The following is a 19187-nucleotide window of genomic DNA, read 5'->3' as shown; positions in this document are numbered from 1 at the left end:
GTCGTCACCAAATCTCCATGCTAAGTCGCGTCGTTAAGCTTCATCGTTAGCCATCTTGTAATCTAGTCTCGTTGCCAAGTCTTTTGTCGTTAAACTTCATCGTTAGGTCTTGTCACCAAGTTTCATTGCTAAGTCTTGTCATTAAGTTTCATCGTTAGGCCTTGTCACTAAGCACTGTTGCTAAGTCTTGTTACTTGTCATTAAGATTTCAATTAAGCTTCACTGAGACGTACTGTCAATGTTTCGTGTCGGCTTGCCCTGTCTTTCATCTAGGTCCTTGCTTCGTTATGTCGCATCACTAAGTCCCATAATTAAACGCTTTGTCATCAAGTTCCATTGTTAAGTCTTGCGACTAAATCTGATCATTGTTTCATCACTAAGTTCCGTAATCTTCACTGTTTTATTGGCTAGCGCGACGTGGCTTAAGCGGTCGCCATCATTCCGGTGTTTTTAGCCGCCGTCGCCGCCGACGACGCGACAGTTGATTTTAATTTCGTCTACAAACGCGTTTATTGCTGCTTGGCGTGAGGCGGGTTTAATGTACGAGCGTCTGCTAGGCTGTCGCTATGCTGCCCCGCCTGCAGCGGTCACTCGCCTCGCAGCGGCTGTAGGAAGGTTTATATAGAGGGAGGTGTCAACACAGGTTTGTTACGGTCGGCTGAGTCGGACCGAGGAAGTTTTTATAATTGTGGGTGTGGGTGGGTGGGGGCGATACAGGGCCGGTGATGTGTAGGACACTTGCTTTTTTATGGGCGATGAAACGGTTGGTGAGATTAGTGTCGTGAAGGTGGTGTTCTTGGTGGAGGTGATGGTGAAGGAGGTCGAAGGGAGGTTCTGGTGGAATGGAAGCGAGGTAACTGGAAGGGGAAGACTGGAGGTTGTGAAAGATCGTGTCACGACTACAAGCCGTACACGTGTTGTTGCACCTGGGTCAGTGAAAAAAATGCACGGGGGCTCGGGGCGATTTAGCCCCCGAAATGCCAAAAAGAGCCCCCGTAAATTTTCATAGAGTTCAATGGAAACCAAATTTTAGAGTGCTATTTTCATGCACGCGAGCTTGAAAAGTAGCCCCCGAAAAATAAATTATATTTTTTCCCTGACATGGGTACCTATGTATGTACGTGGACTACGTGCATCCCTCAGACTGGTTGTATGGCCGTTAACGCCTACCGTCACCAGGGGGCGTGAGTGCGGAGGGTGCTGCGGCGATACGTCACGGCTGGATGTGTAGTGATTGCCGTGGCGTGCCTCTGTGCGTGCTCGGCTCGTATCGACTTGGTGTTGACGAAGCACAGTCTACGTGTGTGTCGAACAGACGGGTGTGGAGTAAACAAACACATTAAGTTGTGATTTCCGGATGCGTGCGTCACCATCAGATTTGAATCTGCGCGTGATGTCGCGATAGTTGTGTCGCATTGCATGGCACGACCGTCGCATTGCATGGCACGACCGTCGCATTGCATGGCACGACCGTCGCATTGCATGGCACGACCGTCGCATTGCATGGCACGACCATCACATTGCATGACACGACTGTCGCATTGCATGGCACGACCGTCGCATTGCATGGCATGACCATCACATTGCATGACACGACTGTCGCATTGCATGGCACGACCAGCTGTAGAATCGGTAGCAGCACGTTGCATGACCTAGCATGATGTATAATCAGTCGGAGTGTGTCATGCCATGGCATGCTGTCACCTCCGTGGTGTCGTGTTACATGCCATGACACGCTGTGGTGGAAGCAGTACGCTACAGCATACTGTGGTGTCATATCACACGAAGCAGTATGCTCTAGCATCTGTGTTGTCATTTCACACGCTATGGCATGCTGTCGCATCGGTGGCGACGTATCATGCACTGCACCATGCTGTATCAAACTTACGTTAATGCTCATTTCATGGTTTATTGAAGCCACACTAATTTGCATATTTGTTAGTGACGCTGTTTGCACATGGGTGTTGATTTTCCGTGGTCGCAGTTTCGCAGCAAACGCTAGAAACCGCTCGGTCGATGCTGTGTGTTGCGCGAGTCACGGAACCATGGTGATACGCACACCACGAGAGACTCTGTCATCGACCGAGCAAATAGCGTTAGGTGCGAAACGAAACCGCGCAGTTTCCTATGAGTTTCTAGCGTCTCCAGTCGCGTAGCGTGTGCACCAGACCTAACCTCGCTCGTTTTTTTCTGTTTCTGCATGCTTATTGCGTCCGACCAGCAGGGGGAGCCATGTATGCGGCGGTGCCGACGAGCGATCCGGCGCCCGCGTCGGTGGCGCCCCCGAGGGACATCGTTCAGGAGGTGCGCCGGTCTAAGTTTCTGCAGAGACTGGAGACGTTTCCTGCGACAAGTACTAACCCTACTAACTTTGGCTGTGGTGTGATTGTGTGCAATTTATGTGATTGCGTGGCCTTGCAAAACTCGAGCGCACGGGTTTCGATTTCCCCGTCCTCTACTCTGTTGGTAATTACTGTCATCCTGGCCAAGCGCGCGTGTAACGGCATGCAGCAAATATTTTGCGCTGTGATGGATTAGAAACTTAGCCAGACTTTCCAGACGATTGGTTTAAATTCGATAGTTGATGTACGAATGGCAAACATTTAGGGGGAATTTTAGAATTTACAGATTATTTGAGATGCAGCCGCCCTCACTTGTAGCATTCGTCATATCCAACCAGCTTCCCTGATAGACTGGGTTAGCAACAGCAAGGCTTGAACCAGTGCGGAAGTTTTGTGAAGCCACGGGAGAAGGTAGGCTTCATTGCCAGTGCTTCATTAACCAGTGCAGCATGGTGGGAGCCAGCGCATCACTGATGTCATCATCGTAACCGTTTCACTTGTGTGCGCAGCAAGTTTTTCTGCGTTGCGCCTTCCTCGTTGCGGCCTAAGTCCCACAGTTGCTATGAAACCTGTTTTTAAATGCTATAATTTGGCAGAAGTCATGTCATACTGTATGGTATAGTACATGAGAAGCTTGAATTTCTGGAAAATGTGTTTTTAGGCAGTTGTCACAGCGCATAAACGGGCGTGTACACGGGATTTGTAGCTCCAGGGCGGGGGTCTAACCCCTAAGCCGCTAAAATTTGGCAAGGCACGCGCAAGGGGGACGCGTGGGAAAAATTTGAAAATTAGCCTCCTTGAAGAGCGTTTTCTGGCGCGACGCAGGGGGGGGCGTCCCCGAAAACCCCTGCCCCGCCAGCTGTCACGCCCGATAAAGAGATGTAAGTTAATTGGTAAAATCCACCATGTGTGGTGTTACGGATTAACTAAGGCTGTATATCATGCGCGGAAACTTAATGGATAACTATGGCAGGTGCATGCCATATAACAAAAACAAATTATTAAAATTAATTACATTAAATTAAATTCTTCAAATTAGCGTTGTAGTTGGTAGGCCTGTGTCGCGCCGTATTCCGGCTGGTGTCCATCCGTGTGTGTAGAGTCATCAGTGAATTGAGGCCATAAACAAAATATGGTGTGGTTACCGTTACATGCCGAAAGAAAATAGGTAGGTAGGTTAGGTGAAAACATTTTATTTTCTTGAAATATTTTATTTACGAACCTATGCCGAAGGATGTGCATTGTGCTTTTGGAAGGCAGGAAGCTGTCCAATTCATATTTTTTTATTTTTTTTAATTTTTTATTGTTATTTATTTTTTGTTTACGTTTAAAGAAAATTGACAATTAAAATGTTTAGGGTCGCTGGGAAATAAATAAGGGTCGGTCGGGAAACCGTAACCACACCTACATTTTGTTTTGGCCTAAGGTGAGTTGTATTACAGTGTGGTAAAGGGTTATAATAGCGTGCATCAACGCAATCTCGTGTGAAGATTCCACCGATGCTACGGCTGCCACCGCCTGCATTAGCGGATGGGTTAGCAGGCATCGAGCAGCGGACCGCGGCCTCTCCAGGCAGGCATTAGGCGCCGTGCATCCACATCAATAAGAGTGAAGCGAATTAAAGACGAGGCGAAGTGAGAAAAAAACCCAGCAGGATGCTGGGCGGTATCGCACGCACATTTAGCTATAGATTACCACGCAGGCTCCTTCGGTGGGTCTGTGTATTCCGCTTGAGGTAGAATCGTGCCGGCGCGCGCGGCGCGCATCCCCTCACCACCAGGCGGTGTGCATGATCGGCGACACGGTAACACATTCATCCTTCGTTCGCTTCGCAACGCGTCAGCCGGTACTGCAAACCGGCGGTCATGAAATTATCGACGCAGTTAGAGGTTTCTTAGCGGGTAAGCGAGTGGGACGTGTGATGGAGAGACGCTAAAAGTTCTGGAAATACATCAGGGCATGTGGACTGGCAGCCGGGAATTTTCACCGTCAAGGACGGCTCTCGTAGCTGTCTTACGGAGAAATTGACGCCCTCTGCTCGATACCCTAATGAGAGTGTGACGTGGGAGGAGTGAGTGGAGTGGCTGGGGGTGGTTGTGTGGATTCATGCAGTGATTCACAATGTCCTTGCACAACTGATAGTCTTGAAACCTGCAGCTGTGGAGCTGTTATGCACCTTGCTAATCATTTTATCCAGAAATCCTAAGGCCTTTACGGAAAGTCAATTTGGGCTGTCACTTCAGCGAGGAAGAGTAGCTGGTCAATAATTTCAAGCCGTGCAAGTCCCACTATATCTCCACCAATCTCTAAACATTCAGCATCTCTTGCTTAATGTCGGATGCAGACTCCCACAATCCTCGCAGCCATCTCGCAGCCATTCCCACACATCGCTCCGACATCCCGCAACCACATTCCTCGACCGCATCCCCGGATGCACATGCCTCCGCGCCAGCATCCCCACACATCTTCCAGTCATCCTGCCAGCATCCTCCAGCATCCGCCACCCATCCTCCCAGCATCCTCCAGCATCGCCCCAAGATCCTCACAGCATCCTCCAGCATCCTCTCCAGCACTCTACAGCATCCTCCCCACGCAGTGCCCACTACATCGCTCTAGCATCCGACCCACAATCCTCTTTCAGCATCCTCTGGCAGCATCCTCCAGCATCCCCACACATCCTCCAGCATCCCCACACATCCTCCAGCATCCTCCACGGGAAGAGCATCCCCACCATCCTCCAGCATCCCCTACACATCTCCAGCATCCCCGACACCATCATCCACAGCATCCCGCCACACATCTGCCAGCATCCTGACCGCATGCCCGCACACATCATCCAGCATCCCCGACACATCCTCCAGCCTCCCCACACCTCCTCCAGCATCCCTCCGCTCCGCTCCGCCAGCATCCCGAGGAACACATGTCCTCCACATCCCCACACATCCTCCAGCATCCCACACATTCCTCACACATCCTCACAGCATGCCCCACGACCCATGCCTCCAGCCATCCCCACACATTCCTCCAGCCATCCTCCAGCTCCCCACACAGCTCCAGCATCCCACAGGACTGCTCCAGCATCCTCCAGCATCCTCCAGCATCCCCACACATCCTCCAGCATCCTCCAGCATCCTCCAGCATCCCCACACATCCTCGCAGCTCCCCACAGCATCCTCCAGCAATGCCTGCCAGCCATCGCTCCAAGCCTCACTCCAGCATCCCCACACATGCTCGCAGCATCCTCACACATCCTCCAGGCTATCCGCCACACACCTCCAGCATCCTCACAGCCATCCCCCAGCATCGCCCACACATCCTCCGCAGCATCCCCACACATCCTCCAGGCATCCTCCAGGCATCCCAACACATCTCGGCAGCATGCGCCCACACAGGCCGTCCTGAGCCAGCCAATCCTCCCAGTATGCGGACCCACACATCAGCCTCCAGCATCCGTCTCAGCATCCCCAACAGCATCTCCCCAGCATCCCCAACACAGAAGCCTTCGGACCTCCTCGCAGCGATCCACAGCATACCCCACACATCGCCTCGTCAGCATCCCCACAGCATCCTCCAGCATTCCCAGCACATCCCTCCAGCATCCGCCACACATCCCCTCCCAGCATGCCCCTCACATCCTCTAGCATCCCCACTACATCCTCCCAGCATCCTCCAGATCCTCCAGATCCCCACACACTCCTCACCAGCATCCCCACACAATCCTCCAGCATCCTCAGCATCCTCCAGCATCCCCACACAGTCCCCTCCAGCATCCTCACACATCCTCCAGGCATCCTCCCAGCATCCCCACACATCCCTCCTAGCAATCCCCACACATCCTCCCAGCCTCCGCACACCATCCTCCAGCATCACACCACACATACCTCAGCATGATCGCAGTCATCCCCCCAGCAGTTGCCTCACAATACAGCGATCCCGCACACATCCTCCCCGACCACCTCCCCACGCACATCCTCGACAGCAAATCCCACAACATCTCCCAGCATCCTCCAGCTCCTACACATCCTCGCCGCAGCATCCCCACACATCCTCCAGCATCCTCCAGCATCCCCACACATCCTCCAGCATCCCCACACATCCTCCAGCATCCCCACACATCCTCCAGCATCCCCACACATCCTCCAGCATCCTCCAGCATCCTCCAGCATCCCCACACATCCTCCAGCATCCCCACACATCCTCCAGCATCCTCCAGCATCCCCACACATCCTCCAGCATCCTCCACGATCCTCGTTTCATGTTGCCTGCATCTTCAGGCGGTAGCTCACCAGCACTCGTCCTCCAAGGATCTTCCTGTATCCTGGCCATCCTCGTCTGCAAACCGCTCGTGGCTATTTCAAAACGTTTCGACGTAATTGAGTTTGTTTAGCGCTTGATATATTTGAGCAGCGTACGGCCACTAAGAGGCTCGCGTGTGCATGCGCACGCGAGGCAGCCGGTCATTCGTGAGCGCAGCTGCCTTCATATGTCTCGTCTCGCCTCGTGCGTGTCTCGACAGCGAACGCTTGAGGCATTCACGTGTGTCTTCTGCTTGCTTTCCTTACAGGAGTAATCGCAATGGAGAGCGAAGGCGACGCAGAGCCTGAGGTAAGCTTATCACCACTACGCGTAATTAGCACGGCCGCACACGGGAGCACACGCTGAGTACGCGAGCATGGCGTCGTGGTGGCGTGGCGTGCGCTGGCGTTGTGTGTGTGTGTGGTGTGTTGTGTGTGGGCGTGCGTGCGTGTGTGTGTGTGCGTGCGTGTGTGTGTGTATATTTATTTTAGGATGTAGAGGTCCCAAAGTTATGGGAAAATCAAAAAATTCTATAAAAGTTTGGTTTTGTATTGTAAGTATTTGCGTCTCTATGGCTTCAAAAAGCATGGTTTGGTTCACGTGCGCACGTTTACTTTCATATTTTGTATTCATTTATGTTGAAATAAGTGATAAAGCATTGGTTGTGTGTCTGAATAATCATGGCTCAGTGACGTTTTGGATTATATTATGTAACTGGGCTTGAGATTTCCTGTTGCTTGAGTTAGAAGCCAGGTGCTGTCCCTTAATGGCCTGTACTACTCGCACCAGCGCACGAGTCATAGCCCTAAAGGTAATGTCCCTCCTATAATCACTGACTCACTGAAGTCAGCTCACATCACGTCATTCACTTCACATCACCACCTCCATCGCACGTCCGCACCCTGCCATCCTTCCTCTCACTCACTGTCACTAACGCTCACTCTCTCACTGCACATCCCTCCCTCACTCATGCAGCTCACACATCACAACGCTCTCACTCCTCCCTCCCTTCCTCTCACTCACTCAGCTAACTCACGATGTCCCTCCCTCACTCACTCACTCACTCATTCACTCACTCTCTCCATTCACGTCGCAGCGCAACTCAGTCACTCACATGTCCTCAACTCACTCACTCACGTACTCACTCACTCACTCACATTACTCACTCACGTCACATCCTCCTCTTTCACTGAACCTCACTCCTCACTCACTCACTCACTCACTTTCTCCCTCTCACCAGTCCCCCTCACCCTCAGTCACTAAACTCAGCTCACTCACGTCACAACCCGCCTCTCATCACCATCCCTATCCTCATCACTAGGTAACGCACTCACAACACTCCCGCACTCAACTCACGTAACTCACGAGCCCCAGCCCACGGTGCGCCGGTCCTCACGTCAGTTCACGTCACTCAGCGTGCAGTCCCTGCACTTCACTCACTCACTCACTCAGCTCACTCACTCACTCACTTTTACTCACTGCACTCACTGCCTCCTCTATTTCACTGACTCATCTCTCACTCAACATCTACTCAGCTCACTTCTCCCTCTCACTGAGCACCCGCCCCCCCCACCCTCACCACTCATCTCACTCACCCCCTCTCACTCACTCCTGCCTCTCACGGTCACTCACGATCACTACCAGGGCCTCACTCACATGGCGCAGCCGCCAGGACGATGCACCGCCACCTACCTCTCACTCACATCCCTCCTTTCACTCAACTCACGACCACTACCGCACTTACTCACTCACGGCCACCCTCCTCCTGGCCACCCTCCCGCCCTCTCACTCACTACACACTCCCACCTCCACTCCGCACTCACTCACTCGGCGCTTTGGCAACGACTCACGCCCGCCTCCCCCGCTCTCACTTCACTCCGTCCCTCTCACTCACTCACACACTGACGCACTCACTCACCTCGCGCCACGGCCTCTTCACTACACTCCCCGTCCTTGCTCAGCTCACTCACACACTCCCAAAGGTCTCCCGCACTCTCAGCTCACTGTGACCCCCCCACCCACTCCCTCACTCACTCACTCACTCACTCACTCACCATGAAGCCCTGTTGTTAGCTGTTGCCATGGTCACTTGTTGCATCTGCAGAGGGAGCCACTGAAGTTCGATGTGTGCACGGATGGTATGCCGGAGGACATCGCACAGTGCGTCCTCGGCATCAAGGGTGTCGCAGAGAAGATGCTCTACCATTGGAAGACGTTCCCCATCCAGCTTCCGCCTCCCATCGCCGTGGTAACCGAGGAATCGACGCCGACAAGGAAGGTGGGTGCATGCACGAACATTCTTACCCTTCCCACCGAAATTTATTAATTTTATTAATTAATTAAATAATTTTATTAATTTTATTATTTTTTAATTAATTAATTAATTTTATGGGTAAATTAGATTTCGGTTTTATCATCATGTTATCTTGTGCCGGTGTTTATCCTCTGTGCGATCAATGCGTCGTTCGTTTACATATTACTGGGTTGAACTATCAGAGTGTACGACGCACAAACACTGCATTTGGCTGAAACCTCACAATCGCCAGAAACAAACCTTTTCAGTCCTCGGGGAAAAAATCTCCCGGATATCTCTCTCGGGGAAAAATCCAATAGGTTTCACGAACCCCTGCTCACCCGGCTTTTTGTCGTCTGTTTCGACAGAAGACGATCAACATGCGCGATCTGTTCATCGCTCCGTCGTTCGACGAACTCGAGCAGGTCGCGCTCAACACGAACGGTGAACTGCGTCACCTCAACGAGAAACAGCTGAGCTCCGTCCAGCAGATGGGGTAGGTGTGGAGAGTTAGGGTGAATGTGGATGGCCTAAAGGGTGGGGCTGTAATAAAAATATTCTTTGTTTGCCCTCACCCGATCGACCCGCCGAAAAGGGGCCGACTCTAAAAATTTTATTGATTTTTTTTTTGATCTTTTTTTAACATTGTATCACTGTACATTATGTAAATCTGTAGGCAATACATTATATGTACCAAGCAAAACAAACATTCAACATGAAAGGTATCTCTACACAAGCACACCTGAGCATGTAGACACCATGCTGAGTTTGTAAAATAAAAACCCTCAAAGAAAAGCCTACCTACCTACCCAAACCTTTCAGCCTGGGTCGGGTGACGGCAAACAAAGATTTTTTTATACTGGCCTGGGATGTTGGCAAAGGTATGGGGTGGGGTGTTGGGAGGGTTAAGGGGCAGAATGATGGTAGTTGGGGCAGGATGAGAGTGGGGCAAGCATTGGAGATGTGGGGACGAGAGGTTGGGTGACGGCTACTTATGGTGATGGATAGTAGTTGAGGCAGGGGTGTGTCGAGATGTGAGGCAAGGAGTGGAGTGAGGGTGAATGTGTGTGGGCTAAAGGCTGGAATGAGAGTAGGAGTAAGGTGTGCATTGTGAAGTGGATGGGACGGGTGAGGACCTTCCTTTAGAGGGATGGGTGATTGAGGTACTAGAGGTGGTTTGCAGAAGAAATGTGTGTGTGTGGAAGGTGGTTATCTGGCGGCATCCTGTTTTCGATAATAGTTCGTAAGTTTTTACTTTCTGCCCTTTCACAGAATACGCTACATCAGCTGAGAACAGACATCTGTGTAGAAAGTAAGACGTTGTATCTGATTAGCAATCGATCGTCATCTCGTATACCAAACTTGTTCTCAGATGTCTTCTTCTTTTGTTGTTGTGCAGGGAATTTGAGGTGGAAAGCACAAACTTTCCTTCACAAGTACATAGGTGGCGCCTTAGTCAACTGCTGCAGAAAGGGGTGATCCGTACGCAAGCAGCACTGCTCTGTGTGAGTATTAACATTTGTTATGTTCCCTGTAGCTACGATCTACCTACAAACCATGGCTTCTAGTTATTCTCATGTCCTCATGTTCTCATGTCCGTGGCAGTGCCGCATACATCACCTGGTGTTGTAGCTATGAGCTGTATGTGTCTTATGGTACCACCTGTTTACTACCATAAGCTCTGTACTCCAGGCAGTACCATCTGCTGCTGCAAGGTTTGGGCATCACATGCTGCCACTGGCTGCTGTGGCCACATGCAGTCTGTGTGCTGCTACATGCGTCTGTGTTTTGCAGGACTTGGCCTTGGCATTAAGGCTCGTCATAATCACAGCTAGGAACAGACTGCACTCCCACTTCTTCAGCCTCTGCCAGTCTCTTACAGCACTCGTCACTGGATGCCTCAAGCTGCTAGGTACGTCTCAGCATTCGTTGAGCCCTCGAGACACGATGGCCAGTATGGCGTTTGTAGCGAGGTCACCGGTCCATCGAATCCTTGCTGTTCGAGACTGTATCGCCTTTTAAACCTCACGTTTTTTGGGTAGTAGGGGGATTTATGGATTTACTTATTAGTCGTTTGTTGACAGTAAATTGTTGGACTGGAGAAGCGTAACAAAGCATGTGAAGCTAGTTATAATGCACCGAGACACGTTTGTTCCCAAGCATCAATCTGCTTTCTACAGTAATCCACACAGTAAACCTGATGTGTCCAGAGGTCTGGGACCCATCGTCAGAACCATGACTGGTTATGATATCATAAGTCTACAGTGTCATATAAGCATGTCATAAAATGAAGTGAAGTCACGACATTTTAGATTGATGATAGTGGTAACGGGTTTTGATGTTTATGACAACGAGCCATAGGTACAGTTGTAAGTACAGATGCATGATCAGGGCCATAGGTACAGTTGTAAGTACAGATGCATGATCAGGGCCGTAGGTACAGTTTAAGTGACACATGCAATGATCAGGGCCATAGGTAGTCAGGTTTGTAAGTAGCAGGAAGGCGGGGGGGGGGGGGGGGTGGGGGGGGGGGGGGGGGGCGGGCGGGCCGGGGGGGGGCGGGGGGGGGGGGCCATGATCAGGGCCATAGGACACAAGTTGTAAGGTACATGAATGCATGATCAGGGCCAATAGGTACAGTTTTGTAAGTACAGATCATGATCAGGGCGCCATAGGTACAGTTGTAAAGTACAGACTGCATGATCAGGGCCATAGGTACAGTTGTAAGTACAGATTGCCATGATCAGGACCATAGGTACAGTTGTAAGTACACATGGCATGATCAGGGCCACTAGGCTACAGTTGTCAAGTAACAGATTCATATCAGGGCCATAGGACAGTTGTAATTACAGAATGCATGATCGAGGGCCATAGGTACTAGTTGTAAGTACACGATCCATGATCAGGGCCCATAAGGTAGCAGTGTAAGTACAGATGCATGAATCAGGCCATAGGTACAGTTGTAAGTACAGGATGCATGAATCAGGCCATAGTGTACAGTTGTAAGGTACACATGCATGAATCAGGGCCCATAGGTTACAGTTTAAGTACAGATCATGATCAGGGCCACTAGCTACATTGTAAGTACACGATGCCATGACTCCAGGGCCAGGTATCAGTTGTAAGTAAGCAGATGCATGATCAGGGCCGTCAGGTTACACTGTTGTAAGTACAGATGCATCATCAGGGCCAATCAGTACAGTTGTAAGCTACATGATGCCATTGATCAGGGCCATAGGTACAGTCTTGTAAGTAACAGATGCATGATCGAGTTTGCCATAGCTACAGTTGTAAGTCAACAGATGCCATATCAACGCCAATAGTACAGTTGTAAAGTACAGTATGCATGATCAGGGCCAATAAGATACAGTTGATAAGTACAGAATGCAAATATCAGGGCCATAGATACAGTTGTAAGTAACAGCATGCATGATCCCAGGCCGTAAGTACCGTTGTAAGTACAGAATGCACGATTCAAGGGGCCATAGATACAGTGTCAAGGTACAGATGCATGATCAGGCCATAGATACAGTTGAAGTACACATCCATAACAGGGCCATAACCTAGAGGTTTTAACACCGTGTGGCCAGTCCTCTGTGCTGCAGGTTGAGTGTAGTCGAGTTAGTGGACCAATGACAGGAACAGATTGGGTCGCGCCGTGTTCACCCGAGCGTGCGACGTGAATCTCCTCTCTTCTTCAATTGTTGTACATCTAGCGTGCCTCGAACAAAGGCTGTCAACCCTGGGAGCCTGCAGCTGTGGAGAGAGCGAGAATGCAAGCACACTGTACGCATCGAACTCAAAGTCAGGGTAAGGTGTTATGGCTTGCTCGTACTCGAATCTACCATTCACTGCACCATCCTCGCACCACCCGGCATGCAGACTCAGTATCTCCAACACGCCCACCAAAAGATCAAGTTATCAATGGTTGCAGGCCAGATCCCTTGAAAAGTCCTTTGAATTTGAGGGGAGTCCTTGAAAAGTACCTTTAATTTACGTAAATGTTTTTTGTGCTTGAAAAGTCCTGAATTTCATGTAAATGTCCTTTTGATTTTTAGAAAGAATCGCTTTCCCTGTAATAAAAAGAAATTTTGTACGCATCAAATAATGGTGCAAACCTCAAATAAAAATGTGTAAGTGAAGCTTAAAAAAGTTAACGACACGATAGACAGTTATAATGAATGATCACACAGATTACAGTAAAGTCAGTAAAAAATCAGTCCAGTAAATCAAGGTAATTCATAGCAGGCGACAGTGCTAGCAAAAGGGTTTTATTAATGTATCCAAAGGTAATTTTTTTAAGAAGGTGAGAAGTGATTCAAGAATGGGTGTTATTAAATTAATTCAGGTATGTTTGTGTTTGCATGTGTATGAACTCCCGATAAAAATGCAATTTGGAAAGAAGTCCATTGAAAGCCCTCTTAAAAAATGTTTAAGTCGCTCCTGTATGAACCAGTAGTAGTAAGTAAGTAAACACTTTATTTAACGATCGGTAAACACATTTAGTACAGACACAATAAAATGGCACGGACCTTATCTCACTATACGGACCGGTCCTATCAGCAACAACAGAACCGTTAAAGATACTTACACAATAAGATAACACCTAATAAAGTGACGTACCTCGTAGACCAAAAATGTCACGCGGCGATAAAGTATAAAAGTCACTAATGCCCTATTGGCGGAGGTGAGGCACTGGATTTCTTTAGACGGACTTTAAAAGAGGAGATATGGTTGGAGGGCAATATCACTGCGAACGTCCAAAGGAGAAATGAGTAACCCAATAATGGTATCACCAGTGTGAGCGCATTGAGTCTGCCTGCTTTACATCTATCATTTAGGCATCATGTGTTCTCTGGTCAAATCTTAACCGTCTTCTGGGTAATGCGCACAGTGATACTTTGATGACTGTCAATTGCCATGAGACGGCACATGAGACACGCAGTTGCTGGTATGACATACTAGAGAGTGGTTACGTCACCATGCAGGACAGTGTCGCAGCCACCAGCATGAGAAATAACAGGACTGGTGAGTTAACTATCAAGGATTGACAGCACTGAGACACGTAAACTTAGAGCAATCACGAACACCCAAGGAAATAGCTAGAGAAGTGCATAGATCACGCTATTGTGAGACAAGGAGATCAACGGACTGGAAGGGCTTCCTACCCTCAAGAGAAGAGGCTGATACCGGGAAGCAGCAAATGATATAGAGTCTGGGCCGAGTCTGATGAGGTTCAAAAGGTAAGAGGATATTAACAAATAACGCAGACCGGGTGCTTGAACTTTTTGAAATGTTCATGCGGTGCACGTCTGCCAAGTTTCTTTGGACATCTACCTGAAAAAAGTAGTGTGCTCAATGCCGCGCCACAGCCCGTTCTCTATGGAACCCGAACTACGTTAGTAGTAGAGCTTAGGCAGAATTTCAGGAGTCACTTGAGCGACTCACTGGCATAATGTTTTAAAATTAAAGGAGTCCAGAGCAGTAAAAGTCTAGGGAGAGTTATTGGTTACTCTGGATCTCAGCGTTAACATCTTTGAAAGTCCTCTCTGCACACACGGTGTGATCACATAACCTACCATAGTGTTCTCCGCTCCACAGATATAACCGGCTGAGACTCATAAATAATCCTTTATTCGTACCCGAAGTGATTTAACCCATCTGAACCATTATATACAGATTATTATTACAATTATCTATATTGCTATTATAAACTATTTATAATATTATATAATTAGACTGTTATCTTTATTAAGCGACGGCAATTAATCGCCGAGCTTACACATCATTTAACCTAATTTAGTGAGTATCAAACGCATTCTCTTCAGCATGTCCTAGATTCTGTGTTGGTGCGGAATGTGCTGTGTTGTGAGTCGCTTCATACTTTACGGCCCAACAAATATGAAAGCCTTTATTAACATGCCCGAACCTATCTTGGAAAGTCGTTGTTCACAATCTAGCAAACAGTCCCTACCCCGCAGCACCTAAATTAACTGCGAATGTATTGTAAAAACATCCCGAGTAGTGATGCCACTTCTGCTGCTAGACGTCTGAGCAAGCGAACGGAGGGCCCTCAGTTTGTTGTTCTTGCTAGCATCCGCAATTCTGCTCCCGGCGACGCATTAACATCTACACGTTTGTTATGTGTTTGCGCCAGGACGACAATGACCACCTGCCGCGCCCGTGCCTAAACCTCTTCCGAGAGCCCCAAGGCATTGAGTTGGAACCTGAAGGCTCTTTAACAAAGGTAAGACTCACATAGCAGGGCGGCCGTGGCGCATTGGCGTGAGCAAAAATGACTTGACAGACAGTGGGGCAGCTGTGCATGGGCTAAAAACCATTATACGGTATCAGCCAAAAAGAGTAAAGTGGATCGCGCAAGTATATGGTTGCACACGTTGTACAACGTGTTGAAGGACTTCACCACACTACACAAATTGCACCTGGACGAAATAGTCTAGAGGTGCGTGCACGTGCGTTTTGAAACCGGAAAATTGCCAGTCTAGCAGCCACGTGCGTGACCTGAGTAAAAGTGGCGAGCGCGGTGATGGGTCTCGTGTGCATAGACATAGCGCCTACCAGGTCCAGTTCCTATCGCGAAAGTGACAATGCTGGAAAGTGTCTCCCCACCCCCATCGGAGAGAAAGAGGTAAAATGTTTTAATATTATGTGTTTAGAAATAGCCCAACCAACGAGGATGTTAATGACTTCAAACTCCTCATGCTGCTTTCCAAATTCCCATCGGACTCCGACTGACTGCGGAGCTGGCTTGGCGTGTGCCGTATGAAAGCCAATCTCAGTTTCTCAGCAGGCTGCGGAACTATGTCCGTCTGTTCCGCAACACCTGCTCACGTGCTGCCTTCTGTTGTACAGATTGAGAACGCCGGAGGCGTTAGCCCGCACTGCTTACTGGGGTGCGTGCGGAGTGCTCTGGACAGGAGACGAAGGCTGGTTCGTCGCACATTGTTCGTGAGAAGTGCATCTCATAAGCAAGGCCAAGGGGCATGGCATCGAACCCCGACCGAGGAGATTGAAAATGTAAATCAGCGGTAGAAAATTAAACTTGCTGAAAGAAGGGAGTCCAACTGACTCCCTGCCGCATGCAAAAAGAGGGAGCTCGCGCAGTCATAAAAAATGAGTCCTGCAGTCTGACAGTATCAAACTAAAGATATTAAAAGTCACGCATGTGCTTATTTTTGAAGCCAGTTTTTCATGCAGGTCTGCACGTCTGCCTAAAGTTTTCTTTGGACCTTTCTGAAAAAAATACGGTACACCCTCCGCGAGCCCGTGCTCATGCGAATGAACTAGTTAGTATTCACAGGCAGAATTTCAGGGCCCTCCAGTCATGGACTATCCTGCATATTGGTTATGAGAATCAATGGATGCAGACAGTATAAGTCGAGCGGTATGTCGTTCTTGACCGGTCCGTTGGGGACGCTCGCGTTTATTTTGCACCTTGTGAGATGTGATGCCATCTCGACGGGGTCTTACCTCTCTCGTCGTTAACCCAATGCCTGCCCACTGTGTGACCCTGCCCACTCCCGTCATCGCGGGGGATCAGCAAATTGCGTTAGCTTTAATAGTTAAATATAATACTTGGTTTGGCCAGCCGAAGATTGTGGCTGTGGCCAAAAGCACCATGGCTGTGGTGGTGGACGTTGGTTCCTCCTGCTAACCACCTATTTGCATTACAACCTGTACCCATTGTGTGATGTATTTATTATTTGCATTACAACCTGTGATGTATTCGCCGTTATTAAAGAGCAGTAGTTATCGAGTGTAACAAACGCGTGTCCTAATCGCTGACGAAATAATCCCGGACGTGAACGTATTGGGTCAGCTGCTCATTGCGTTGCCATGGTTACTAGTAGTCTCTCACATCTTTACAGGAGGTTAATGTGCTGGTGGTGGATGAGTACATTAGGAGAGTTTACAATGCGATCCTCAACAGCACAGCAATCCAGGCCATCGGCCCTGTAGTAGGTGAGATTCACAACTAGTGCAGTAGTAAGGTGCCAGTTCCCATCCGTGCAGTGCCGATTTCACGATACCAGTTTCCACACAAGTTGTGTGCAGCTGTTGGCAGAGGTGACAAATTCGGTAATGCCCGCGTACATGTAAAGTGAGGTGGCTGTTAAATTAGCTGGTCATAACCGTACCGACTTCATTTTCCAATAGTGCAGTCACATAAGCGAGCGAGCGAGCAATCAAGCAAGTGAGTGAGAGAGTGAGTGAGTGAGTGAGTGAGGTAATGAATGAGCGAGTGAGTGAGTAAGTCAGTAAATAAGTAAGTGCAGTGACTGAAAATACCTTGGTCTAATCGCGATGACTGTGATACATCGTCGTAATCGTCGTGGCGACTCTGTTTGCAGCGATGCTATTGGTCGAGCAGGCGCAGTCTGTGGTGCTGATGCATCGTGCGCTGGACAAGGTGAAGGAGAAGTGGGAGCGCACGCAGGAGGAGCTGAAGGATTGCCTGAAGGCCAAGTATCCCGTGAAGTCACGCATCGGACCGTGGATGAGAGACCAGATGCACACTTAGGTACAGTTGTAAGTACAGATGCATGATCAGGGCCATACCTAGAGGTTTTTAACCACCGTGCCAGGTCCTCTGTGCTGCAGGTCGAGTGTAGTGTAGTGACCCGATAAGAGGAACAGTTTGGTTAGCCGTGGTCACCATGGCGATGTGCTCTCTCTTTCAGATGTTGTCATCGGTGTGCCTTCGAACAAGGCTGTCAACCTGGAGCTGCAGCTGTGGGAAGAGCGATGCAAGCACCTGGTCGCCGAACTCAAAGTCAGGGTAGGTGTCGTCTGCCTCCTCGAATCCTTCCACTCACTCCTCACCACCTCGCCGAACCTCACACTCCCGCCTAGTAGTAAGTAAGTAAAAACTTTATTTGATGACGGTAAAACATGTTAGGTACAGACACAATAAAATGGCGCTGACCTATCTTCCACATGGCCGTCTCACAGCAATAGAACAGTTAAATATTAAATAAATACACAATAAGAGTTGAAGTACTTAGACTAAAATTGTACAGGGTAAGTAGAGCACAATGGGCCCTATTGATAGGGCAAGATTCTCTTTAGACGGACTTTAAAAGAGGAAATGGTGGAGGCATCTCGAACGTGAGGAGAAGACGTACACCTGTGTACCTACCGCTGCTGACTATATGGCATCAGTGTCTTGGTATCTTAGCGTCTCTGTGTAATTCCACGGTGTCTGGTTGCGTTGCAGAGAGGGCATGAGACAGCGTTGGAGACATACTGTGTCTACGTTAAGCAGAAGTGTCGGCAGCACAGCATGGAGAAATACAGGCTGGTGAGTTAACCTACAAGGATGACAGCATTGATCCTACCTGAGAAGTCACCCTAACCCTAACCTACAAGGATGACAGCATTGATCCTACCTGAGAAGTCACCCACGCAGGGGTAGAAATGAACTTTTGAACACAGGAGTCCAACGGACTCCTCAAAAAGAGGGAGTCCGAAGCAAAATGAGGGAGTTTGCAGTCTGAGGTTCAAAATTAAAGATATTAACAATAACGCATACGTGTGCTTATTTTTAAGATTCATGCGGTTGCACGTCTGCCAAATTTTCTTTGGACATTAGCTGAAAAAATAGTGTAATTCCGCCAAGGCCGTGCTCTGGAACGAACTAGTTAGTATAGCAGAATTTTCAGGGAGTCACACGGACTCCTGCATATGTCAAATTAGGGAGTCCGACAGTAAATCAGGGAGTATTTTACTCTGGACTCGCGTTAATTTTGCACCCTGCACACGTGTGTCACAAACCTACATAGTTTCTCCCTCCCTGATCGTACCGAAGTGATTTACCCATCTGACATTATATACAGATTATTATATATTATTATATTGCTATTATTATATATTATATTAGTGCATCACGTGATAAATCGTTGAAATTCCATTGGATAACGCAGCAGGCACTATGAAGCAATAGTGCCCGCCTGAGCGGACACTATTGCTTGCGTGTTGCATTGTTATTATATCGCATTGTGTTCACGTCACGAATCTCCTGCGTCTGGGCGCCACGCAAGTTTCGAACGGCGGTTGTGTTTGTGTCGAACGTGTTGTTACATCGAATGCACCGGCAAATTAGGGAGTATAAAGAAGGTATATAAGCATGAAAAGTAGATTGCATAGTCATGTGATGCACTAAAAACATTAATGCCTGTTGTTGGGGGCACTATGCTCTCATAGTGTTGCTTTGGGAAGCTTCCCTCAGCAACACT

General features: G+C 48.9%; 1 protein-coding gene and 1 long non-coding RNA gene across 2 annotated transcripts in view; both read left to right on the top strand.

Annotated features, from left to right (window-relative positions):
- LOC106821129 overlaps positions 1 to 19187 on the top strand; it is a gene marked incomplete at its 3' end in the record, with an annotated part of 49314 nt that overhangs the window by 27813 nt on the left and 2314 nt on the right. Inside the window, exons 2-9 of the mRNA XM_014825811.1 lie at positions 2222 to 2353; positions 6907 to 6947; positions 8743 to 8916; positions 9300 to 9427; positions 10331 to 10436; positions 10726 to 10843; positions 17634 to 17731; positions 18170 to 18253. Of these exons, the coding sequence (XP_014681297.1) occupies positions 2233 to 2353; positions 6907 to 6947; positions 8743 to 8916; positions 9300 to 9427; positions 10331 to 10436; positions 10726 to 10843; positions 17634 to 17731; positions 18170 to 18253 (870 nt within the window). The remainder of the gene's footprint in view (positions 1 to 2221; positions 2354 to 6906; positions 6948 to 8742; positions 8917 to 9299; positions 9428 to 10330; positions 10437 to 10725; positions 10844 to 17633; positions 17732 to 18169; positions 18254 to 19187) is intronic.
- LOC106821148 lies at positions 15929 to 17604 on the top strand. Its single transcript, XR_001395698.1, has 4 exons — positions 15929 to 15969; positions 16821 to 16914; positions 17304 to 17473; positions 17582 to 17604. It is a non-coding gene; the product is annotated as an uncharacterized LOC106821148 (long non-coding RNA).

The sequence above is a fragment of the Priapulus caudatus genome, unplaced genomic scaffold (assembly GCF_000485595.1).
Source record: "Priapulus caudatus unplaced genomic scaffold, Priapulus_caudatus-5.0.1 Scaffold60, whole genome shotgun sequence".
Lineage (NCBI taxonomy): Eukaryota > Metazoa > Priapulida > Priapulimorpha > Priapulimorphida > Priapulidae > Priapulus > Priapulus caudatus.
Note: the sequence above shows the minus strand (reverse complement) of the source record. Positions and strands in the feature narration are given on the sequence as shown.